We start from the raw sequence: 26232 nt of genomic DNA, 5'->3' as shown, positions 1-26232 counted from the left end.
GGGTAATTTTTTTTTGAGAGTTCATGGGTGCACACAATTTTAAGGCTTGACATGTTTGGTATCTATGTACCCGACCCCATCTTTTATATTTTACCACAAAATTGGCTAAAAATAAATGTTTCATAACATAACATAGGGAAAACAATTTTTTTTTTCAGATTTTTCAGTACTTTTTTCTTTATATAGTAGCAAATTGAAAAATGCAGTGGTGATTAAATACCACCAAAAGAAAGCTCTATGTGTCCCCAAAAAAGTATATAAAATTCATATCAGCACAGCGTTGCATGACGAAATAAATGTCAGTCAAAGTACCTCAGCACTGAATACTGAAAAATGGCCTGTACAGGAAGGGGTTTTAACCAGTTGACATCCGCGGTGTTAAACCCCCTTCCCATCCAGGCCATTTTTCAGCATTCAGCGCTGCGGTACTTTGACTGACATTTATTCCGTCATGCAGCGCTTTACTGAAATGAATTTTATACCCTTTTTTGGGGACAGATAGAGCTTTCTTTTGGTGGTATTTATTCACCACTGGGGGTTTTATTTTTTTACTATATTAAGGAAAAATCACCGAAATTAAAAAAAAAAAACAGTTTCCCCTATATTAAATGATAAAACATTTATTATTACCCAATTTTTTGGTAAAATATAAAAGATGGGGTCACGTCGGGTAAAAAGACACTAAACATGTCAAGCCTTAAAATTGCGTGCGCGCGCGAAACCTCAAAAAACGATAATACCCAAAATTGGCCATAGGCGACGCTTTAAAAGCTGTTACCGCTCATCAGTTTAGTGTTATCAGTGATTGATGGCCCTAAAATGATTGCTCTCACTGCGACGTTCGCGGCGATATGTAACATGTGTAGCGCAATTGTAATTTTTGCGCGCTGGGGCACCGGACGCGTATTTACGTTTATAGGCGTGTAAAAGTGGGGGTAGCTGCTCTCCCTTTCCTATCCACACACACTGTATGAATGGATAGGGTATGGGTTGAAATTTAAAGAGTAACCACACCCTGTTTTTTATTTTTTTTTTATTTTCAATAAATAGTGTCTGAAATGAATAAGATTGGGATGCTGCTGTATGTAATCAAAGTGGTAACATTCGTCACCCTTACACTTCACGTGAGGCAATTTGCTGCCAGACCTGGGCCTTTCTTTTTTGTCCTTATACAAGCATTTAGTCCCCATTCACACGTTTGCGTCAAAAACATACAACGCGATTGCAGTGTCATTAACTGTTAATAGCACCCCAAATGCGGCTGCGAAAATGGGGCTTTTTTTCCATGCATTTTGATGCGAGTCGAACGTGCACAAACATGTGGGATGCTGACAGCTGAAAATGCTGCGTGAACTACTTCCCCGCATTTGTTGCACATGTGGCACCCTTTGAAATCAATGGGTGACGTGTGGCAAATGAGGGAAAAATGCATGCAAATGCGACCTGCATTCATGGAACACGAGGGTGTGATTGGGGACATGCAGTGCGAGGTAGAAGGAGGCACTTTAAGGGTATTATTTTTAATTCTTGGAGTTCAGTTTTAATATACTGTATCTAAACCGATGTGGCTTAAAACATTGGTCCTATTGAAGGAATTTAAAAACAATCTACACTTGAACTTATATTGGGTATTTGAAGTGAACACAGACCAGGATAAAATCTTCTTCTTTAGTATATCAGCCACAGAGAGTTTTATGTTTGTTTTACTTCTTAACAGATCTTACTGAACTGTTGATACACAAAACATTCAACAAGTGAGTGCACTTTTTATACCTGATCTGTTTGTAGCATTTGTTTATGTTTTATTTGTCAACAACACGTTTCACAGCACTTTATAGTATATAGATCAGATCACTTGCGGGAATTTGAACCCGATGCCAAAGCACTGTAAGTCAAGTATTCTAAACATGTAGATGGAATGAAAGTTAAACAAAGAGCTTTATTTCGATACACGCAAAAAAATTGAACTGTAAGGAAAAGTCATAGATAACTTTTTAGAATTGAAATGGTCAATTTTGATGTGATATCAGCCTGTTAGGCTGATATCACATCATCTGTTAGGCAGGAATTAGAAAAAGTCCTGGATTTACAAACCCTTCCTGCTGTCTCCTATATATATCTGCAGTGGGTATCACTTCAAAGCTGGATGGAAGCTGATGAGAGGTGCTCTGGGGATTTAGAGGGGTGGTGGGATAGGATGTCCCATGGTCGGATCCCCTCCCAGGCACTTTGCATAAATAAATAAGTCAGTTCAGTGTGTGCAAGGAGTGGAGGAGGTTACACAAGGGGGGGTGATCCAGCTGGCTCATCTGATCCCTGCAGTTCACAAGGAGAGAGCAGTGTGTGTCATGTTACACAGGAGAGAGGATCAGCCGCAGCACAGCTCCCAGTCAGTTGAGAATTACACCTTCCTAATGGGGACTTTTATGTGTGACTTCTTTACAACTCTCACAACTCAGTGAAGTTCACAAAGACAAGAAAGGAAACTACAACCAGAACAGCAACGGGATAGAACTTTCCAAAAACTTTTCTTTCTCTTTTTTTTCTATATTTTATTCCTTGGAAATATAAAAGCTGCAGCAATCTATTTATTTGCATCTCCCAGCCTCATTCCTGTAACCTGCTTGGCATCTACTGAACAGCTGTTATTGATCCACCTGGGTATATTAACCACCAGTCAGAATTCTGGATTCTGTTCCTTGGATTAAGATTGTGGATTATTTATTCTATTTATTTATTTATTATTCCTCTGGACAGCATGGAGGGGAAGGAAGTGTGGAAAGGTGCTGCTAGCCATGGTAGCGTCTTCTCTAGGAGTTGTAAGAACATCCCCTGTAGGACAGAGAACTGTGGGAAGTGCAGCAGGTTCCCTGCACTCTTGGGATGTGGGTTTGCCCTTGTATCAGTATTTTCTCTGCTTCTTAGTCTTCTGGTTTTGTGTAGAACTTCTGACCTGCAGTCCAGGGTTTCTGATTTAGAGAAGCTGCGATACACTCAGCTATCTGCCTTAGTCTCTGCAGACCAAATGGAGACAGCTATTTTGGGAAGAGTTGACCAACTGCTGGAAGAGGTCTGTACATATTTACTTATTACACCTTCCTGCTTACTCCAAATATTGAATGAAAAGCAGTGATATCTGCACATTACACACAACCTTCAGCGGGGGAATGCGCAAAACAAAGTTGATCCATCTATATTGTACCTTTCAAACTCAATGTTATTTCCGCTGTAATTATATCTGTTGCAGTGGCATTCATGCCTGAGGTGTTCTTAGTAAAAAAAAAAAAGTTTGATTTCAGTGTGAAAAGTTCTAAATGTAATGAATGCTGAAATGGTTACCATAGTAATTTTGGATGGCAGGAACTCCTGAACAGCTGCTGAGAAATGTGTCTCAGCAAGAACATGTCAGAAATTGTTTACCTGTGTTATTAGTTTAATGGTTTACAAGGAGTAACCTGTTGTAGTGATGTCTTTATCTACAGCATTCCTTTTAACACGTGTCTCCATTGTGGGTTTCATCAGCATTGCCCATTGTTCTGTACTAGGGGGCATTGACTCCTAGACTTCTTTTGGGACAGGCAATTGTAGATACTTACCATCCTTACTATATGGGATGTGGAACTCTTCCTTTTTTGTACAAACCAATGTATGGCATTCCAGATATTGGAGATCTACATGCTAAGCAAATGGCGGGACACACTGAGACCTCTAGTTCCTCAGTGGTTGGTAGAGCTTAAAGTAAAGATTCATGCCACCAGTGATGAGCTACATTGGTTTATGCAATCAAAATGGAAAGCCAAGCAAAATGCCATTGTTTTTAATGGTGGCTTTATATACAACTGACGTGTGCACTGAAAAATGTAGGACATTGTTGCATTTTATCACCGCACACAGAGTATTGCAATGTTCTATGACATTTAAAAAAAACCACAGTAGAATAATGCTGTTACAGAGCATCAAAATGCATTTTTGTGCAAATTGTGTCAACAAATGTGTTGTGATGTAAGTGAGCACTAACGTATTATAAGCATCATAACCAACAATAGCTGCTAAAAGAGCATCTGTCAAGTCAATTCTAATAATCATAATCACCTTATATTTTTTATAGGTCATAGTGCGTGATGTACTATGGAATGAGCAGGCTGTGATTTTTATAACATTTGTTCTATATGACTGTCAATTCAATATGGGAAGTTAATTTGGATAAATACATGCTCAAGCCATAAATTGTGAAGCAGTCAGTATCATCTGAAGTGTGAGTGACAAAGCAGAACCGTTTATTGCCACAAGACTGATTATGCAATAGGTCTGTAAAGTACAATGTCAGGAAAATGATGCCTCGGGGCTAATTTTTACTGAAGTTTATAAAAAAAAAATGTGTGTCAGTACTTACGTAGATTTAACAAGCTTTAGCATATAGCTAACAAACGTGTTTTAAAGTGACTCCAGAGCAAGGCTCTCCAGAAGCATGCTGGGGTATCTAGGATAATAAATAGTCCTCCATGGGGTGGGAGTATCGAAATGAATGCAGAATAGATGCTTAATTCAGTGTACTCATTCATTTGCATTTTTAGCGTCAATGCTGCCTAAAGCACAAAACATTTTTGCAGTAGATGTTTTCATCAACGCAAAGTGATGTTTCTACTCTTGTAAGCAGTCGTGGTATATGGGCATTTACAATATAAATATTGGACGCGTTCATTAAAATTTTGAGAGGTGTTGTTGACAGGCTAAAGAAAAGCTTAAAAGTGCTGCAAAATTACACTCATGTCTATGAGCCTTAATCACATATTCTTTGTTGCTTCAGAGATCTCCTCAATAACAGCCTAATTTTAAGGCAACGTATCATTAACATTGTTATGTGTATTCCATTCTGTTTGTACGGAATGCTATAGAGATCACTGCTCTTTTATTTTGTAGTAGGAGTACTATAAAACATACATATAAACAGTCTCTTCAGATGACTTATTACACACCACACAGGCACTTAAATAGAGATATAACTACTATGTATCTTTCACCTTTGTGCAGTATGTTATTTAAAAATGATAGGAATGGTGACCTCTTGTCTACGGTTCCTTTTGAAGTTATTTTTGGGACCAAAACCTACTGCTGCTCAAAACAGCAACATCTATGGGAATGGATCAGCCTTGTCACAGAGCCTTAGTGCCTACTACATCGTGATGCACTGCAGGAAAATGTGTACAGATCTCACCAGTGTAAAGTGAAACCCTAATGATGCTTTAAATTGCAAATCTCCTGCATAGCTACTTAAAGTGTATCTAAAGAGAAAACTTTTTTTTAAAGTTGTGGCGGTGGGGTTTAGAACTCTTGTCAGGTTTTTATGGGTGCCTGTGCCTCCACTAGAGAGGTTCACCCTCTCTATATGTCCTGGCGACCACTGTTACCAGAACAGACGTGAGAGAAAATCAATTTCGAGTTGTCACCAGAACTGTTTTTGAGTGTGAATCTTCCAATGGGGACACTTGACAACTGTCTAAAAACAGATTTCCTCTCACTCCCTGTTGCATCTATAGGGCGGGAAGTGAAGGGAAATATCCTAAATGGGACACAGATGACAAAAAAAGCCAATCCCTACTTTATTCGATATGAAAAAATAAACATTTTGGCTTTAGATATACTTTAATATTGTTACATTAATAGTTCATTGTGTAAAATGCCATAGATTTCAATTCATGTGTCTTCCTATGTTGACACATGAACCACATCTTGAGGAGAAAGGTTTATTTCTGATAGTGGTTGTTCCTCTGGGATAATGCGGGTGCAGGGAGTATCTGTTGAATTCATATAAATGTAGACATGTACTTTCATGTGATTATTGTTTGCATGTCTGAGCATTAATCAGTTAATAACAGAATCCTTGTAGTATAATAATAATAATAATAGGATGGAAGTGTTATTGTGTATGCATGTCCCATTGCCAACTAATGCCTGTGACTAGTTCAAACCTCTTGGGTGACCTCCTAGTTAATATAACATTCAAAAAGTCAGACGATTGCCACATTTTTCCTATGCATACTCCCTTATGTGGCCAGTATGTTGTCTCTTCTACATCCTGACACAGGATTGTCACCAGCGTTAGAGATTTCAGCTGTCTGACATTTTACTGCTCAAGGTGTCTTGAGCTTTGGGATTTGGGATTTTATTTGAATTGTAGAAACTGAAGTTAACAATGACTCCAACTTAATACAGTTTGTCTTATGATAAATGTTACATTATGAAAATGTTTCTAGCCCCCACAGACTTGGCACTGTAAGTCCAGTATTTAAGATTTAATGTGACTGCACATTGTCATGTAGCTGAAGTGCATTTATCCAAGATCAACCTTGGCAGATGAATTCTGGAATAAAAAATATCAGCTTAAACTTTTCTTCTGCTATGCCATTTTGATTGCAGAGCAAACGCTTATGCTGCTTTATCAGTCTATAGGGTATAGCTCAGATAATATGTGCAAAGAAAAATCTAATTTATTTATTCATTATTTAAATAAACAGTCTTTAAACAGCTGGCAACATAAGCCTGTGTAAGGCCAACCATATAAATGCATTTTAGGCTGCTTATCTCATGGCGATAAGCAATGACGTTGGCTCAGAAAAATCCATTCTTGCCGATTGTATTTTCATAGAAAGCTCAGCCAGGGCAAGAATGGCAAGGTAGAGTAGACATTGTTTATATGTTATTGCCCATCCTGACTGCAACAGCAAGGTGAGGTGAACTTTATCTTATGTCTGTAGGAACCTTCAGAGGCATGGGTGTTTGACCGTGTTTTGCAAACAACCATATACAATTTACTAATTAAAGTGAAATCACTCTATTAAATGATAGGTAATTATTACCTGTTAGCAAAGATATATTACAAATTAAAATGATCAGCCTTTGTATTTAGGAATATATTGACCTTAGCAATAAAAAAAAAGGTAATGTAAGGTCCATTCGCAGTTAACCGTGAAAACACTTGGGAAAGTGTATGCAGAATTATTGACCATTGCAAGCGACAGGACCATGTCTTTGGAGAGACACCTTTTTGCCATTATGAAAGTACACCTGACAACCAAAGGTTTGTTGGTTGCAAGCACACAGTTGTAAATGGACACTTACAGGCCTATTCACTAAAGGGTGAAGGGTTTGGAGAAGGCAGGAGAAGGGAACAATCTAGGACAACATCGCTGAACTGGAAGGTGAGAATTGGAGAATTTTTCCAAATCATCTATTTTGTCCTAGATTATTCCCTTCTCCTGCCTTCTCCTAACTCTTCACCCTTTAGTGAATAACCCTGTTAGATTTGGATTGATACCACACCAATCTAACTGTGTTGCTCTGTCTATATTGGTTTCTATATTGTGTGACCATTTGGAACAGGTCACTTTATGCTTGTGTTTTTCTTAAAGTATATCTAAAGCCAAGTTTTTTTTTTTTTACAGTAGGGAATGATTAAAATCCTTGTCAAGTTTTCTTTTGTGTTGTTTAACATATTGAGGAGAATTAAAGTGACACTAAACTCAAGGTTACATCTTAAAAATGCATTCATGTACCCTAACTATTGATGTAAATGTATCTTATGCGCAGCTATAGACCCTCAAATGATCTCTAAATTGGTGCTGGAACTGTCCTTCCTTCTGGAGGGTGGCTACTTTTTTTCTCCATGGTCCCTGTGTGTGTTGTAAAGTAGCCACCGCTCCAAGCTCACTCTCGTGATGGACTACAATATCAATACAAATTAGTAAACTAAACATGAGATTGAAGTTCATCACAGGAACGAGCATGAGGCGGTGGCAACTTTATAACACACACACACAGAGCATGGGAAACAAAAGTAGCCACACTGCAGAAAGAAGGACAGTGTCAGCACCAATTCAGAGATGATTTGAGGATTGGAGTGATGCTCAAATAAGGTACAATTATGTTAATAGTTTTTTTTATATTATTCAAATTTTATTAAAAGTTTTCAATAACAAAAATAGAAAACAATCCTTACCAACAGATAATTGGAATAGTAGGCAATACAGGTTACACAGTCAGGCTAAGTACAAGAGGCGTACAATTTACCGCAACAGGTGTCAAGAACTCCAGATCTACTTGGGCGATCATGTAGAGAATGAGCTAATTCTTCCATTTGTCTTAAATGATCAAGTTTGATAAACCACTCTTAAATTGAGGGGCTAACTGGAGTATTCTAATGTTTTGGAATGAGGGACTTTGCTGCAATAAGCATATGCAACAATAAAGATGGTTTGTAGGAGAGTATCGGCAATGTGGAACAATGATGTTAATAGTTAAGGAACTTGAATGCATTTTAAGATTTAACTCATGAATTTATCGGTCTATTCTATTCACTAAGCTGCCGTAGGCAGCCGAGTGAATGACCGACCTGAAGTGAAGTGAGCCGAACCCTGTTCGGCTATTCACTTCAGGCTGGTACGACTGATTTCAGCCGTATATCGGCTGAAATCAGTCGTACATCGGCTTGCTTCGCATGGCTTCAGGTCAACCGAACATGCTCAGCATGTTCGGCTGACCCGAAGTGCAGAAGGAGTTCGACTCAGCCGATCCAACATATGGATCGGCTGAGCCAAACCTCCGGCAGGCTACTCACTGCTGTTCGGCCTATTCTTATAGATGCCGAACAGCAGTGGGTGAATAGCCGAATGCCGCTGAGCGGCATTCGGCTTGGCTGTTCTGCTCGGTCCCTCAGAGGGACCGAGCAGAACAGAAAAATAGTTAAAAAAGTAAAAAAAAAGTAAATAGAAAACGATTGTGCAGGGCTAGCAGTGACAGCTAGCTCTGCCCAACAGTTTTCTATTGTTCTGCTGCCGTAAAAAAAAAAAAAGAAAAAAAAATCTCCTGGCGTTCTGGGAGCCTCCCGCTCCCGGCCGCCCAGGAGAGAAACACTGATTTTTCTTTTTTTTCTTGATTCTGACACGGAGCCGTGTCAGAATATAAAAATAAATAAATCCATTTTGCCCATTGGAATGCATTGCTAGATTCCTATTGGCTATTTCAATTTGCAATAGCCAATAGTAAACTAGCATGGTACCCGCCCTCTGCTGATGGACCTGATGGAGAACTGCAGCAGAGGGCGGGGTACAATGTTAGTTTACTATTGGCTATTGCAAATTGAAATAGCCAATAGGAATCTAGCAATGCATTCCAATGGGCATTTTTTTTTCTATTCTGACACAGCTCCGTGTCAGAATAATAAAAAAAAAGAAACAGCAGTGTTTCCCTCCTTGGCAGCCAGGAGCGGGAGACTGCCGGAGCGCCAGGGAGAGTTTGCTGTTTGGAGATAAGTGTCCCTGGCAGGTAACCAGGGATGCTGATCTCTCTGCAAATGGCCGGAGCCAGCCGTAAGATCAGCCGAAGCTATGGCTAGATCCTTCGGCAGCTTAGTGAATAGACCCCTTAGTGTCACTTTAATTATGACTTCCTATCTCAGAACCACAACAGGAAATAGGGAGATCTCTAAAACATAGAAAATCCAGCTATCATTTGGACAAGTGCTACAAGATTTCCTTTTTATTTCTGTTTCAGTGACAATTCTGGATAGACTAGGGAATGAATAAACCCCTGTAAGTTTTTTTTTGCCATCTGTGTCCCATTGGGGTGATTTCCCTTTATTTCCTCTCATGTGGATATAAAAGGAAGTGAGAGATCACCCCTCAAAATAAGGAAATCCTCCAGTTATCAATGGAGCAAGTGCCTCTGTTGGAAGATGTACCTGCTATTCCTGTTCCCTTACAAGTGAAAGCTTTCACTTTTCTCTCATTTTGGTTCCTGTGACAGCAGTCACCAAAGCAAATAGAGAAGGTGAATCTCCCCAGTGGAGATGCAGAGAACAATGAATACCTGGCAGGATCCCTAGACTCTATCCAACATGAATACAAATGTTGACCTTAGATTTACCTTAAAGGGCCAAGAACTTGACCCTTGCAGTGCGGGGGTACCAAGGGTTAATAAAAATTTGCCCGGGAGTTCTGCTTCAAGTTCTGTTATGTTCAGCCATATCACCTTTCCAGTATTCAGCCAGCACTGTTTGAAGGGATTTCCAAGGGAAAATTCTGTATAGCACCAGTTGGAGTCAATGCTAAGCTCAAAGTAGGATCTTCTGTATACTATAAACATTTTCCCTGAATGACTAAGGAGGTTATTAACTATAGGATGAAGAGTTTGGAGAAGGCAGGGGAAGTTAACAATCTAGGACAGGGGCGCCCATTAGGTCGATCGCGATCTACCAGTTGATCGCACAGCTAACACTGGTAGATCGCGATCATAAGTCGGCTTGTTGTCCCACCCACGGCTTTAGTGCGGCTGAACGCTGCAGGCGAGGAGGGCCAGGCTCTACACTGGAAAAAAAACTGTACCTCATCACTGTCTTCCCTGTCCAATCATTTGGCTGGGCATCACTCTGGCAACCAGGAAGCAGCTGAGTGGAACGCACATAGTGGAAGAGCGGGAACCACAGAGCAGAAGTGGGAGAAGAATAGTGATCGCAGAGAGGAGACAGGTAGCTGTTTAAAGCTGATGGTGTTTTCATGTACCCAGCCTGAGATGGATTTGTATTATTATTATGAACTATAATGCAAATATATCAGTGTAGCTATAACAACATATGTGTTATTATCAGCATGATAGGCGGAGCAGTCAGTTTGCAGCTAGCATTGTACTGGTTGAGAGATAGGAAGAAAAGGCTGGTTGCTATAGGAAACACCACAAGCCCCTCCTACCTAGACCACTCCTTTAATATGGTCCTTGTCTTGTATGGAGAGTATGGAGTCAGTAGAAACTCAGAGGTCAGTTTACTGAAGCATAATAGATGCCGTCTTTTGCACCCTTTCATAACCCCCCGCTGTACTTAGCTGCAAGGATGACTATCGCCCGCCACCCAATTCAGCCCATAAAACTGTACTGACACTTAAAAACTTCACTACACAGCCCTGGATGTTGTACAGCACCATAATGCTTGCAATGGTGTGCTATAATTGGTCGGTGTGACTACCCTGACCAGTGAGAATCTCTTCTCAGTCATTCGTGCACACCACAGCAAGCTTGACGTTTCTACACAGCCTCTGACTGTGCATGAAGTTTTCAAGTTTTGGGACCTTTACATTAGCAGGCGATGGATCCAACCAATAAGCACTTTGGACCATCATTTAATGTAGAGGTGCCCATTAGACAACCAGGAGAGAGAGCAAGGAGAGACAGCCAGGAGGATGAGCAAGGAAATACAGCCAGGAGAGAGAGCGAGGAGAAAGCCAGCAGAGGGAGAGAGAGGAGAGAGCCAGGAGAGAGAGCGAGGAGAGAGCCAGGAGAGAGAAAGCCAGGAGAGAGCCAGGAGAGAGAGAGAGAGAGCCAGGAGAGAGCCAGGAGAGAGAGAGAGCGAGGAGAGAGCGAGCCAGGAGAGAGAGTGAGGAGAGAGCCAGAAGAGAGAAAGCGAGGAGAGTAGATCTCATTCAGCTTGGTAGATCTCATTCAGCTTGTCATTTGAAAAGTACATCTTAACACCAAAAATTGTGGGCACCCCTGATCTAGGACAACATAGCAGATTTGGAAAAATTCTCCAATTCAGCACACTTTTCAGTTCAGCTATCTTCTCCTAGATTGCTTACTTATCCTGCCTTCTCCAAACTCTTTACCCTTTAGTGAATAACCCCATAAATGAAGCATATTTGGAACTCAGTTCTAATAAAAAGTGGGTGAACATAGGATACTGGCATACAAGCTGGAAAATTGTTGCAGCAGCAGAACATTAGATACTTAGTATAATCCCTAGTAATTTGCTGGCTTTCTAAATGACTTGCTTCTAAATATGAGCTGACCTAATTCATAGAAATCTATGTATCTTTGTAATGATAGGTTTCCTCTAACAGCCTCAGATTCAGAGAGAATCTCTCCCCTTCAGCTAATACCAGGCAATGATAGTGCCGATTATTAAATATTTTACTCATAAAACTGTTAAATCTAAGTGCTTCTCCTGAGTCCTCTTCTATTCGTTTTATTTTTACAGCTTGTTACTGCAAATCTGTAAATGTTTCCTCAACAATCCCAGCAAATGTTAAGGTGAAGAATGTCTCTGAGCAAGTGTCGGCTGAGAAGTTTTCTTTTCCGGTCTGGCCATGCATCATTGGTGTAGGGTTGCTGACAGGTGCCACTGCAATGTGTTTGGTAGTTGAGTACATCGATGTGACTCACAATTGCTCGCTATTTGCTTACAGGCCGAACACAGATGTAAAAATAGGATAAAAGCTCCTACAGGGCATGAGCCAATATATTGTCCCTGGTGCATGTTGAGCAAGCTGTGAATGATATTCTTTTATTAAAACAATTTAATTCTTCAAAGGGATTCCCTAAGGAATTATTTATCCTATTTGATCAATTAGCCATCGAAAAATTCCTAAAGGATTTTTAGAAAATAGGAACTTCTACATATAATTGGATGTTTCACTGGACTATGTGAACATTTTACTCTTGACTTACTGAAGGCAAATAGGATGGTAACTTTGCAAGGGAATTTTCCCCTAGTATAGTGAATATGGTGAAAATTCATATTGTACAGAATGTCCAAATTATGTGCAATGAAAATAACAAAATATGTTTTAGTTTGCACATGATTGGATGATGGAAGTCAGCAGACATTCACCTCAAGCCAAGTAAATTGCCCTTTTTTCAGTATTTGTCAGGTGTTATTTGTATAATGAATATATAATAGTCTAAAGGTGTTTATACACTTTGTATGGTTTCCATTCAGTTCTTCGACTTTGTGTCTGTAAGGACGGCCCATAATGGTCAATATATCCATAAACACAACCTGCGGCACTAGCCGATGGCTCACTTTTTAGGTCTACAGAGGGATGCGGGGTGGGCCTGCCGGTAGTCCTGATGCTGGTCTATCAGTTTTCTAAACTAGTATACAAAAAGATGAATGCAGTGTACTCCAAACAGCTTTAAGTCCCTATTCAGACTTTTGCGTTCCATGAACGTGTCATGTGTCGCGCTTGCAGTGCCATTACGTGTTAATGGCACCCCAAACGCACCTGGCAAATTGCCCCTTTTCCCGCATATGGAAAAATGAAAGTGCACACAAACATGCAGTGAAAAAACCGCATGATGAGCTACTTTCCCACATTTGTCATATGTGCAGCACCCATTGAAATCAATGGGCGACATGCGGCAAACGTTGGGAAAAATGTACGCGAACACGCACAAATCCACGTGAATGCAGCATAGCTTCCCAGTACGCCAAAGTTTGAATGGGGCCTTAACCTGGTAGAGGCCAGTGTCTCTGTGTTTAAAAACGGATGGCTATGCTATCAAAAATCTTCAAACAGTATTATTATTATATTTATTATATATTATTTATATAGCGCCAACAGTTTGCGCAGCACTTTACAATATAAGGAAGACATTACAATCACAATACAATTCAAGAGAAGATTGTAAGGAGGGCCCTGCCCCTGAGGGCTTACCATCTAAAAGGGAGGAGGAAGTGATACATGAGGAGGTAGGTGTCACCAGCACATCGTATGTTTCTTTAGAGCTTTGTTAGTCACAAGCAGGCAACATTTTCGAGCCCATATACTTGCTTCTTCATCAGGTAATGATACTATACACATAGGTGTATAGTATCATTGCAAGGTTTAAGTACTCTGTTGTCTAGGGAGCTAAAATAACAGAGTTATACTCACCGGAACCATGATCCTGGCTGGCTCCTAGACTAGTCCCTTCAGCCTGTCTCCTCCGCTCCAATGATGGAATGTCCCTCGGCGTCCTCACATCCTATACACTATATAAGACGTGATGAATCACGGGACCTTACACTGCTGGTGCATGGCAAAGGACAGGCTGAAGGGACCAGACTAACAGCCAGCCGGGTCTGCAGTTGGGGTAAGTATAACTCTGTTATTTTAGCTCCCTAGACAAAATCAACACTTAACCCTTGCAGTGCAGGGGTAGCCCCACTGCAGGGGTTTAGATTTTATTTGCCTGGAGTTCTTCTTTAAGTGATGCTCTTTGTTGGATTACCTACGTTGTTTAAGAGGCAAGCTTATGGGATTCCTTAGATCTCTTTGGCAGGCTTTATACACTGTTTCTGAACACATTCCTGTTCTCAGAAATGATAAGGAGCACTTTTACAAGGTGGGCATTTAATGTTTTTGAATAGAAGAATGCTTGCAAAATGGGTTAAATGAAGCAATGTTAATAAATGCCCACACTTTTACAAAATAGTTTTCTGACCAATACAAAAAAACTATTTATTGGGCATAAGCTGGCTGCACACTGGGATGTTAGAAACAATAGCAAGTAGTTGTTACAGAACAACAGCAGGCAGTGCTGGAAAACAGCCTTGATGACCACTGTTAAGAAAAGGCAACTTTTTACACTGTCCTTGAAAGATGACAGCTGTGCGGCCTGTGTGTTTATGTGCTGTCTGCATGCACATGGCCATAATGCATCTGACTTGGCCTTCTCTGTGTGTGGCTAGGACAGGCAGTGATCCTGTGGGTTTGGCTTGTGTGTGGCCCCCTTAAGATTACCAGGTTTTGTCACTTGCAGTGATTGATGTTCTTGTCTCAATACATTAGTACCCTAGTAGTGACCTTCACATTCAGAATTCACAATGATAATCATTTTACAAATAAGGAATTGCACAACTGCATACATCTGTGGATATCATTACACTTAACGCATATGTAAAAACCAATATAGACAGACAATAGACGAATTTAGCAAACACCCAAAAGTAGGGCACTGTTATATTGCCTTACAAGTGTGAAATGCCTGTTGTTCATTAAAAAGGATATCATATGCATGTCTTTAGCATCAAGCCTGTGATCTAAAATAGGTATATGTGATTTTAGTTTAGTGAGCCCTACTGTAGATTTGCAGTGGTTAGGGCAGCTGATATACAGCACTGTGGCCTTGGTCTTACCTAAGTCAGACCACAGTTCTGTATGAGTAGAGTTTGCGTTTACATAGTTTCGGTTTCTTCCTGATGCTCCAAACCCTTCCACGATCCAAATAAATACTGGTATTTTAACTGGATTTGAAGCAAAGTGGTCTTTGACTCTGTTTGGAAATTTAGATGGTTAGCTCCACTAAGACAAGTACTGTGTGACTGAAGAAGTGTTCTGATTGGTCACGTTTCATTAGTCTGAGCAATGTGCAATTCAACAAAGCTGATAATTAGGTTGAAATGCTTTATTCATGTTTTGCCGAGAAAAGGTAACAAGAATTAATTTGAGTTATTTACCTAATACTGAAGATATTGTTCACTTAAGCTTGGGATACACTGCTATAATTTCAGAACGTTCGATCTTGCCATCATTGAGTACACTAATTTCCTATGAAAGCCCTTAAAAACTTCACCCAGTCCTGCTAGTGGAATGTTTTCCAAGACATATTAAACAGGTTTCTTTGTGCCTAGCACATGCGCATTACAATACGTGTGATTTTTCTCATTGAGATCCACATTCATGATTTAGATAAGATAAAAGAAAAGTTTCCATCCTGCCCCCCTCGATTTTCCTTGTCAATTCATCAAAACAAACATTGATTACACCCCACTGAAAATCAAACAAATGCACCGAAAATGAAAATTTGTAAATACATTTCTACTGATGTATGGACAGCTTTAGCAAAGTTAAAGTGACCCTAAACTCAGTAGTTAAAGCTTAAAAATGCATTTACGTACTTTAACTATTAACACAAATATAGCTTATTTGTGCATCACTTGGCTGCAAATCCTCAAATCATCTCTGAATTCATGCTGACACTGTCCTTCCTTCTGGAGGGTGGCTACTTTTGTCCCCCATGGTCCCTGTGTGTTTTGTAAAGTAGCCACCGCTCCAAGCTCACTCCCATGATGGACTACAATCTCATGTTTAGTTTGGTCATTTGTATTGATATTATAGTCCACCACGGGAGTGTGTTTGAAGTGGTTATTTTCCCACTTCTATATACTTATAGCCAGTGGCGTAACAACCAGGGGGGCAGGGGGGGGAACTTGCCCCGGGCGCAGGACTGAGGGTGGGCGCCGTCACGACCCCCGGTAAACAAAGCCATGGCTCCCTCTCTCTGACACGATCACCCGGCTGTCATCGGGCGGCCGCTCGCTCTTCCGAGGCCACTGCGAGCGGCCCTCTACTGTGTTGTTCTGCCCCGGGCGCCAATAACTCTGGTTACGCCACTGCTTATAGCAGACCTCTAGGAGCAGTGTCATTGTCTTTTCCAGTACAGCTGGATTACATAGCATCAATGAATACCATTCCAGTAACAAAAAGGAATACTATACTATGGCTGAAGAAGTGGTACCCCTGCTTCCGGGACGCATGTCAGAAAATAACTGCTTGGAATTGTTGTCTAAAAGGTAGCTGCAAATAATTAAACAGTAACTTACTGATGACCCTTGCCTTTAACTCGTCCTTCCCTAAAGCAATACATTTGAGGAAACATGAAGGCTTCACTTTTTTGTTTTATCTAAAAGCAAAAGAAAATTGTAAATATTTCTGAGCATATTCAAATATGATATAAAATATTTTTTTATGAAGATCACTATAAAAATAGACAATAAAGAATGTTATGTTCCCTAATATGTTTTGTAAATCTTTCTCCACTTCTGTTTTCTCCTCCACCTTTAATTTAAACTGTTGTATAATTAAAGGAAGCAATACCCACAAAACCACTTAGTTTAATATGTCATATGGTAAGTCAGAATGTAGACTTTGTATTTGCGAGGCACGGGCAGAATCGTGGCAGGAAACCGGCCGGCGTGACTGGGGTGCCAATTGAAAATCATGGCACCGCGAGCGCGATCGGCGGTGGTAGGCGATTCTGTGATTCTGGCGTCCATCCGCACGGTATTGTACATGATTGTCGCGCTGTCACCGATCGCCATAGTGTGAACCTGGCCTAAAAGTTGAACCAGTTTAAAAATGAAATACAGGCACAAAAACATGTATTTAATAGATTCCTTTAACCCTAATGCTTTCTGTATGCCTGATACTAACCCACCCTGTAGCCCTAATGCTTCCTGTACCCCTGATGATATTAACCCACCCTGTAATCAGGGCCGGTGCTAGGATTCTTGCCTACACAGGCAAGGTGCATTTTTGGCATCACAGCCACAGGCATGACTCCTAGAGGCATGGGATTTGTAGTTTCACCCCAGCTGGAGTACGGAACTTGCCTATCATTGCATTACCCCGTAGAAATCCTTTGCCGAAAATCTGGGTCTGAACGTGCGAATTGTGGCCGTCGGCGACTAGTCAATGTTAGGGCAGAACGGAGAGTGGCAAGACTGGTACAATACAACAGAAGGGCAACAGTGCAGTGTCAGATTCCTCACATCACCTTTCAACATCTCGTGGAGTCATCTCGTGGCCCAACGAAGTAGTGATGGGGTGGTCATAATAATCTGGCCACTCAGTGTATATAGTATATATAAACCTCAATTTTTATATCTTGTATTATGTTCATCCATTTCATGCTCAGTTTAACAATGCGGGTGGAATCTTTAGCAGCAAAAAGAATCCTGCAGCTTTTTTATGGATTGGGTCATATCACTGCTTAGTGCAGGGGATGCATTATGTGAACTGCAGAGGCTTTTAGAATGTAGAACGTCTGTGAACGGTTGTTGGCGTGGTGCTAGAAGTCTTGTCAGTGTGCCATGTTCAGTGAAATGTGGCTGATTCGTGCAGGGCTTGGCAGTCTGCACAGGATGCTGCTGTTGAGACGCTCATGGTGGATCACTGCCAGTATTAGTAATACATGTATGTCACAGTTCATAGCGTACATCTCTGTCTCATTACTAGGTGAGGAGATACTTGGAAGACATGTGGAAGCAGCATTCCTGGAGTAAGTGCAACAGGAACAACAGTTTGTGGTTTTCTTTTAAAGTGCCCTTTTTGGATAAAGTCTTTTACCTTACACCTATTTGATCATTTTATATTTTCTATTTAAGCAGTTTTTTTGTGCAGATTAGCTTTTCATTAGTATTGGTCTTTAGTGTTAATTTTAAATGAATTGATGACAACACGGCTTTTTTAAGCAGTTTCTTAAAAAGAATTTAGTCAGATAAGCGACATGAGGTGCTCACTTAACCATACTATTAATAAACCTATTAAACAGAGTATAGCTAGTGACATCATCATCATTCAAACAGAGGCTACATCAAATATATATATTTTTTGGAATGTTCAATGTTGGATCAAAAGCATTCACTGAAATTGTTGCCATTGTTGCAGTGTACAGATAGCATCATTACAACGATGCATTATTGGCTTCCTTAAAGCTGAACATTTATCACAAAGCTTTCATTTAAATATATTTGTCAATAGCCGCAAAGGATAAAAATGTACTTTGTGCACTAAGTGCCTTTATAAACCCAGTGCTGTACATAGCCTGTGGTGAGAGCAGAGGGTGGGATCCAGCAGATCTTGTCCCCGGTATGGGTAATAGGGGTCACAACATGAATGCCATCTTATATAAGATGCACACCCTGCTCTATATCATAGTCTATATCGGTCAGGCCACTTACACAATGCTAAGTTGCCACCATATTATTCTGTAACAGTCAGATGTTATGGAACAATCAAGTTAACAAAAATGATTTAATCTCAGATGTTCATGTAAACATGCATGGTCATGTGTTACAAATGGGCATGTTCATGGAATACCATGTCACCAATATCTTGTGAGAACAATAGTTTGTTGCCCAAGAGATTACAACCTGTAGATGTCATCCTATTCACCATTCAATCTAGCCTACTGTACATTGCAACTGTCCCCAAATGCCCATGGGTAGCTTAAGATCTGAATTCCAGGCAAACAGATAAATACATTTAGGGGACATGTTTTACCTGCCAATGCCAGTTATGTCCTGTATGGCAGGAATGGAGACCTGATTTGTCCTTTGCTGCAGTTTAGTAATATTTACAGGTCTCTGCCCCACCCCAGCCTGTAACTGGACAGTGAGAAGAGAAGTAGCAACCAGATGAACTTATTTCTGCTACTCTGCCCTCCTCTATCCGTATGCTCCTTGCACTGCAGCTCAACTGATTGACTTCTTGTGCACCTCCACCAGTCTGAGCTCTTCTATACAGAGACTGCAAGAGGCTGGTACCAAGTCAAATTCAGGTTCTTACACTGTTTGCTTTAAAAATACAATTAAAGATGTATAAATTAATTACATATTTTACATCTGCCTGGAGTTCAGCTTTACCTACATCTAGTAGTGCTGATGAAGCCCTACTTGTAGTTTCTTCCTGCTTACCCTTGCACTAAAATTGACTTCTTAGTTGATGGTAACAATGATCCTAATGATAGTAAATGTTAGTAATTAAGAATTGTAAAACTAGTACTTTATATTAGCTAAAGATGACATGTCAACATGTCATTGGAGGAGATTTGCATAGAGTTATGCAAGCATCTTTTCCTGCTCTCCCTGCATTAGGCTCAATTCACACAGCTAGCACACCAGGACAAGGCTCTCTATTTTGTAAAAAGTGACAGTTATTTTCAGCGGAATCCAATGAGATTTGAAAGTGACCGTCACGTGGCTAAAATAGAGATTGTTATCCTAGTGTGTTAGCTTTGTGAATTGAGCCTATTGTGTTCTTTATTTAGCTGTAATGTAAAAGATACAGATTGCAGATGTGCTTTCTTTTATCATATGTATATTATATCTAATAGCACCTGCATAGCTGGTGTAAAAGTTTGGTAATTATTGTACACTTGGCATATTTCACACAGGCAGTCCCTGCACAAATCTTTGCAAATCCGCCGCATTGAGTCATTGCTGGGGAGACCTTTGGCATTTAAGATGCTCTGAATCAGACATAAGTAGAAAACCTTTTGCTCTTGATCAGAGAGCACTATGCATATAAAAACAGCCACATCAACAATGTGTCTGCCCGTATGTGTTATAATTATATAAACAGATCCTTATTTATAGGCAGACCTGTTTATGAAATTAGTAAATAAATATGCTGATGCATTACTAGCTAGATATTGTGTGTGTGCATGCGTGCGACATACTGATACCTATTTCAACCACTTGATAACAATGTATTTCTTCCCTTCATCGTTCCTCTTCTGATGGAAAAATATGTCTGTATAAACGTTTCATCTTAATGTCTTTTGCATCTGCTGCTTCGAAATTCTTTGACACAGGAAGAAAATTGAATCTTTGAAAATGTGAATACCTTTAGACAGGAGTTAAACAGATTTACAAAAATCAAGCCTAACCCATGAAATGATTTCAAGACTTTGGTTACTGAAGGCTCAAGTATCCTCTTGCCCATTAAGGCAATTGATATACAGGGCCATGACCTGAGGAGCACTGGAAATATAGTTTTACATTTTAGGAGACATATTGCTTGTTACCCGCTTCTGCAATTGAGATGGTCCACTTGAATGATTTCCTTAAAGCTGAAGTTTAGATAAAAAATGTTTTTTGTGCATGCAGCACCAAATGTAGTACTACACCTCTAATCATGTGTATCCCAAGTTCTGCTGGCTGCTGGTAATAATTCACCTCTCTGTGATGCCGGATGCTCCCCACAGCAGGGACCTTCTGGCGCAGCAAGCAATTGAGGCTGCAACTACTACTGTGAAGCATCACAACATTCCTTCTTCCCTTCCTGTCTCCTCACCCATTCACAAAACTTCTTGTTTTATTTACCCAGAATGCAAGGCATTCTGAGAATGGGCGAGGGGTGGATGACTGACAGGATCGCCCTTGTCCATGCACAGAATCCCCTTGCATTCTGGGAATAGAATACAGAGAGTTTTGTGACTGAACGAAGGGACAGGAAGGGGAGGGGGAATGACATAATCCTTCACAATAGCAGTCTATCCTGCTTGCAGCACCGGAAGATCAGCAATGTGAGGAGTAGCTGGCATCACTGAGAGGAGGATTATTACACTAAGCAGAATCCAGCAGAATGTGGAATATGCATCAATATGACACTGGTGCTGTATGCCTCAAAAACTTCAGCTTTAAACTCACCGCTGATTGGGAGGGTTTGCCAGCTACAATCACTGGATTAGTACTATCAGGGCTGTCCCTTTAATGAGGCAGCCTGAGGTGATAGCCTCGAGTTACGTGGGGGGCGGCAGGTGTGCCTGCTGCCCCCTTTTTGACCAGAGTGCCCCAGGTTGCACAGAGCTCTTGGCAACCTGTGATGCTCTGGCCAGCATCCTGCCCAGCTCACGGACATCACTGGTTGCAGGGAGCTGAGCGGGATGCCCTGACCGGTGTCCCACCCAGCTCATGGAAACCAGTGACGTCAGTGACAGAGGTACTGTGCACCAACCCCCTTCCTCGAGTAACGTGCGCCGCCAACACCTCCCCCCGGTAACATGCACGACCATTGCACACACCCCCCTTCTCCCAGCCTCAGGCGGCAAAAAGTGTAGGAGCGCACCTGAGTACTATTGTTGCATTGGAAGATATACATTATTCTCCCTAAGCTGATTGGGTGTAGGCTAAAAGTACTCATTTAGTAAATGACTTTGTTTTTTGTAAGTGGTTCCACCCAACTGTGCTCCTCCTGAGATAATCTGGTAGTGTGTGGATTATTGGACAAGAGTAAAACATTTTGAGTCATAGGTTGTAGATATGTCCATTCTGCTGGACATATTCTATACTGTAGGATGATTTTACAAAAACAGTGTTCAGAAGAGAGCTAATCAAAGTGGGTATGGAGGAAGCTTTTGGCAATTCACAGAAGTTACTAATCTTGTTTGTATGTGTGATATGATATGACAAATCATTTACCATTGTATGTATCTTTTTTAGTTTAGCTTCTCCTATCTCTGTACACATTTTGTTATGCCTGTATCAATTTGTTGTTGGAATATTTTACTCAGCCCCGTTATCGTACAACCTTCCATGCTGTGTGCTGTTCCTATGCTTCTCTTCTGAAGGCTGTTTTAGTTCTGTCTCCATTCTTCCCGCAGCAATGATTTCAAGATCAAATAAGGCCTGCCTGTGGTTTTAGGCTGTGTAGGAGGAACTATTCACACCTTCAGTCAAATCCTTTGTTATGTTTACATAGCACACAAGCATGCTTCCAGGTACATGCTCAATTTAAAGAACATCTAGTGATCATAGAGCAGAAACAAGCTGTGCTGTAAGCATCTAATTTGGTATCTGCTGTTACTGGATAATTTGACTGATGAAAGAAATCTTGTGCCCTGAACATTTCCAAGACATTCCATATGGTTAGAGGTAACACTTATTTTATTTCCTTACAGTATATCTAAAGCCATCTTTATTTTTATAAGGCAGGGTTTTATTTTGCGTTGTTACGTAGGGAAGATTTCACCTAATTTCTTATCCTGAAGACACAACAGGCAGTGACTGGAAATTTCTTCAAAGTGAGGGGAAATTTCTACTTAGACAGTTGTCATCTTAATAAGTGCCCCATTTGGAAAATCTCCACTCACCTTCTGTGCCTGGTGACAACTGTAAACTGGGGATTTCCCATGAACTTTTGTCCCAGTATAAATGTTCATGGACAAACAGAGAGGGTGACTCTAACTAACACAGGAATAAAACACTAACAGAGGTTCTAATCTGGGGTTCTGGGACCCATGGGGGGAAAGAAGAAGGAGGGCCCCTCGCTATGTGCTGCAACAATAAAGTAGGCATGTCTACGAAATGTGGCATGCAAAGTGTGCCATGGCAAAAATTGGGCATGGCTACGAAGCACTGAATGTTGTGTCTGATTTAGAAGGGTGTAGTTAAATAGAATCTAAGTCTACTCACAGTACACACTGCACATATTTGACACTGACCTACAACATACTCTGTATGTAAGGTCAGACACAATAGACACAACCATAAATATGTCCACAGATACACCATTAGCTCTCTATTGACAAAAGCAGAAACATGTCTGGCAACAAAAGCAGTACCATACAGACACAACCAGATATCTGAATAGGTCACAGGGTCACTTGTAAAGGAATACCGCGCTGTAAGAGAATGCATAGTTACCTTCCCGGAGTCCTGTTCCTTCATATGTTACTGTACAATAGCTGTTCTCCTTGCCACATGCTGTGGTTCCTCTACTGGCTCATAAATCACTGCAAGACATAGGAGCTGGCAGGAGGAACCGCAGCTTGTGGGGAGAGCATGTATTCAACTCACCTGAAAGTGTGAAAATACTTGCAGTGGCTGCAGAGCAGCAAAGCAGTAACTTTTGAAGAGACTGCCGGAAAGGTAACAAATATACATGTTTTTTACACCCTGTGCTTCTTTAACAAGTGACCCTTGCTGATGGGGTTATTTTAAAAGCAAAGGTTGACCTGGGAGCAAGAGGTAGAGTGTCCCTTTAAACTGGCACACAGGGCTTACCTCTCCAAACTGGATGGCTGTATTTTGAGGCTTCAGACTGGAAGATTTTCTCCCCCCTGGCAAGGCTACAGGGTGGCCATGGTGGGCTGGTAGGATAATGGGGGGTTTAAAGGGCAGCATGGCAGAGGACAAGAGGCAAAGCAGATACCCTCTGTGCTCTCTATGCTGTTCCTTGAGACTGCTGGGGAGAAGGGGAGACTGGATGGCACTGCCGGGTAAAGGGAGGGGCATTCTGGAGCGGTGGGTGGGCCTCCATGGAGCTGGGCTGAGAGGTTAGGTCTGTAATTGACAGCTTAGTGTGCTGACTGGCAGTGGCACTATCTTACTGCAGACCTGCCCACAGCCCCCACAAGCAGACTAACAGTAAAATTGCAGCTTCAAATTTTGAATGGAAAATTATGTAAAAGGTACCTTGGGGGACTGTCATTTTAAATGACAGACCCTCTCTAGGTGCTTTGTACATCATTATTACGCCACAGACGTTGGGACCCACAAGGGGTTTCCCCTCTGGGCTAGTTCGCCCCTGTATACATTGGGCTAAACTGCAAGAGTTTAGACCAGGCTTCTAGATTGGTCCCGCACCCTCTTCTCCCCTGGGCTTTGGCAATCTAAGGACTACTGACATCATCATGTATAATGAAGGTCTATTGACTTGCATTAGACGTGAGAACACTGAGGGACACTCCACAGCTGAAGCAGAGGGGGACAGAGGTGAGCGTTGATGGAGAATCAGGTGAGTATATCTGCTTTATTTGAGCCCCTAGACAAAATGAGCAATTCAATTCCTGAGGTTCTTCTTTAACTGTAATGAGATGTTTGCCACCTATTGCTGCCCGCCCTTTACTATTTTATGTTTTTTTAGTAACGGTAAATATAGCTATTGCCTAAACCACGCAATTGCACCTACTGCACGTTCTGGTGTGAAAGGTGCATTGTGTTGCATTGCCATTCATTTGAATGGCACCCCAAACGCACCTCCCACCCATAGTTTGATTGTCTGCACCAGAATGCACGGTACTGCAATGCAGTGCATTCCAGTGTGGAGCGACTTGGGTCACAACTTAATGACCAAGGACAAATGTGGGTCCTGAGGTAACATAGGTTGAGAACCATTGATCTAGAACAACATGGCGGAACTGGAAAGTGAGCTGAATTATAAGTGAGCTCCTGTTGCAGAGCTGGAATTATAGTGATTACTATATTTCATGACATGATAGTTAAAATATAAAAACAGGCAGCAAAAAGTGGCATACACCTCATTACAGTCATTTTTGAAGAGTTCTTCTTTCAAGAGCAACTGGAAGCAATGAAAGCAGGCAAGTCCTATTACTATCCAGTAAACATAGTTACTGGAGTAGAAAGTTCAACTCATTTACAATAATCTGAGTTCTGTGGGGTCCCCTGCAGATTAAGTACACACATTCCTATACAGGATCAGTAAGAGTGTACTATCACCTATCTCTCTTCTTCCTGCATTACTAATCACATTGGCAGCTTTGAATCTGATTGGTGATGTTGATAAACATGTTAGTACTGCCATTTTTTACATTAGGCTTTCAATGTGTGAGCGAGAAGATGTGCCAACATTTCCAGCAGATACACCATGCTCCCTGTTTGCTTCTATGCTATACTTGCAAAATATTAACATTTGAGCATACGTGCTTCAAATGATAAAAGAAAATGGAAGCTGGGTAATTTTTCAATAAATGATTGCTCTGCAAAGTATTTTGTTGGACACACCCATGAGATGTTTTGGTCTGTCATCAGCATTGTTCTTGTGAACTGTGCAGTGTGTGTATGACAATCTCTATTAAATTTAAATGACGGCCAGGAGCCAATACTTACCAGAATGTAACAGTGGCTTTGTGGTTAGCATTCTGCCTTGCAAAGCTGGGGGTGCCCCAGTCAGGATCCCAGTCAGGATACTATCTGCATGGAGTTTGCATGTTCTCCCTGTGCTAATATGGCTTTTCTCCCACACTCCAAAGACCTGCTGCTATGTTAATTGTCTCCTGCTTAAATTGGCCCTAATATGTGTGTTGGTGTATGTATGCATGTGAGATAGGGTGCCTAGATTGTAAGCTCCTAGAGGACATCGACTAATATAAATGTGCAGTATGTAAAGCGATGCATAAATTGTCAGTGCTATATAAACACCTCTAACAAAAAATAAATACATTTACTTGGCATGAAGACTTAGGGGGTTATTCACTAAAGAGCTGAAGGATCCAGCTGTATCTTTAGCTGATCCTTCGGCTCGCTTTGGCCGTCTCTGCCCTTCGGTTCAGTCGAAACGAAGGGCTGCTGTACGGGCTATTCACAATAGCCCCTCCAGTAGCCGAAGGCAGCTGAGAGGTTCAGCCGAGCCGAACGCATGTGCTTCGGCTGTGCCGTAGTGACACCCGAAGCATGGAGAACGGTCGGCAGAAGTCGATCTACGCACAAATGACAGCTGGGCGCAGTCAGCCGTGATCTCACAGCTCGCTCTGCCCAGTTGTAATGACAGATCAGCGTCCCCAAATGACCTGGGGATGCTGGTCATGGCTGCCATCCGCCCAGTTGTTATTCATTGGCCGGAACCTGCTAGAAGACTCTGGCAGGTGCCGGCCAATAGTCATCGCTAGCTCTGCCCAATTGTGTTTTATTTTCTTTAAATTATATATTTTGTTAATTTTCCTATTTTTTTTATCATTTTTAAAATAATTTTTCAACTTCTTTTAACTTCTTTTCTATTCTGCTCGCCAGCCGCCGGACACCAATGTGAGCAACACCCCCCCATCTCTGCCCCGGGGCTGTGTTTGAATGGATACTGGGCTCCCCCTTTAGGCTCAGGCCCCGGTGTGGCGGCACCGGCG

At 41.3% G+C, this 26232-nt stretch overlaps 1 protein-coding gene across 1 annotated transcript in view; it reads left to right on the top strand.

Annotated features, from left to right (window-relative positions):
- Positions 1 to 2346: 2346 nt before the first annotated feature.
- Positions 2347 to 26232, top strand: part of COL13A1 (collagen type XIII alpha 1 chain) — a 232837-nt gene continuing 208951 nt past the window's right edge. The window contains exon 1 of the mRNA XM_018561268.1: positions 2347 to 3070. Coding sequence (XP_018416770.1) covers positions 2759 to 3070 — 312 coding nt within the window. The 5' untranslated portion in view covers positions 2347 to 2758. The remainder of the gene's footprint in view (positions 3071 to 26232) is intronic.

This window comes from Nanorana parkeri, unplaced genomic scaffold (genome assembly GCF_000935625.1).
Source record: "Nanorana parkeri isolate BGI_ZX_2015 unplaced genomic scaffold, ASM93562v1 scaffold512, whole genome shotgun sequence".
In the NCBI taxonomy this organism is placed as follows: Eukaryota; Metazoa; Chordata; class Amphibia; order Anura; family Dicroglossidae; genus Nanorana; species Nanorana parkeri.
Note: the sequence above shows the minus strand (reverse complement) of the source record. Positions and strands in the feature narration are given on the sequence as shown.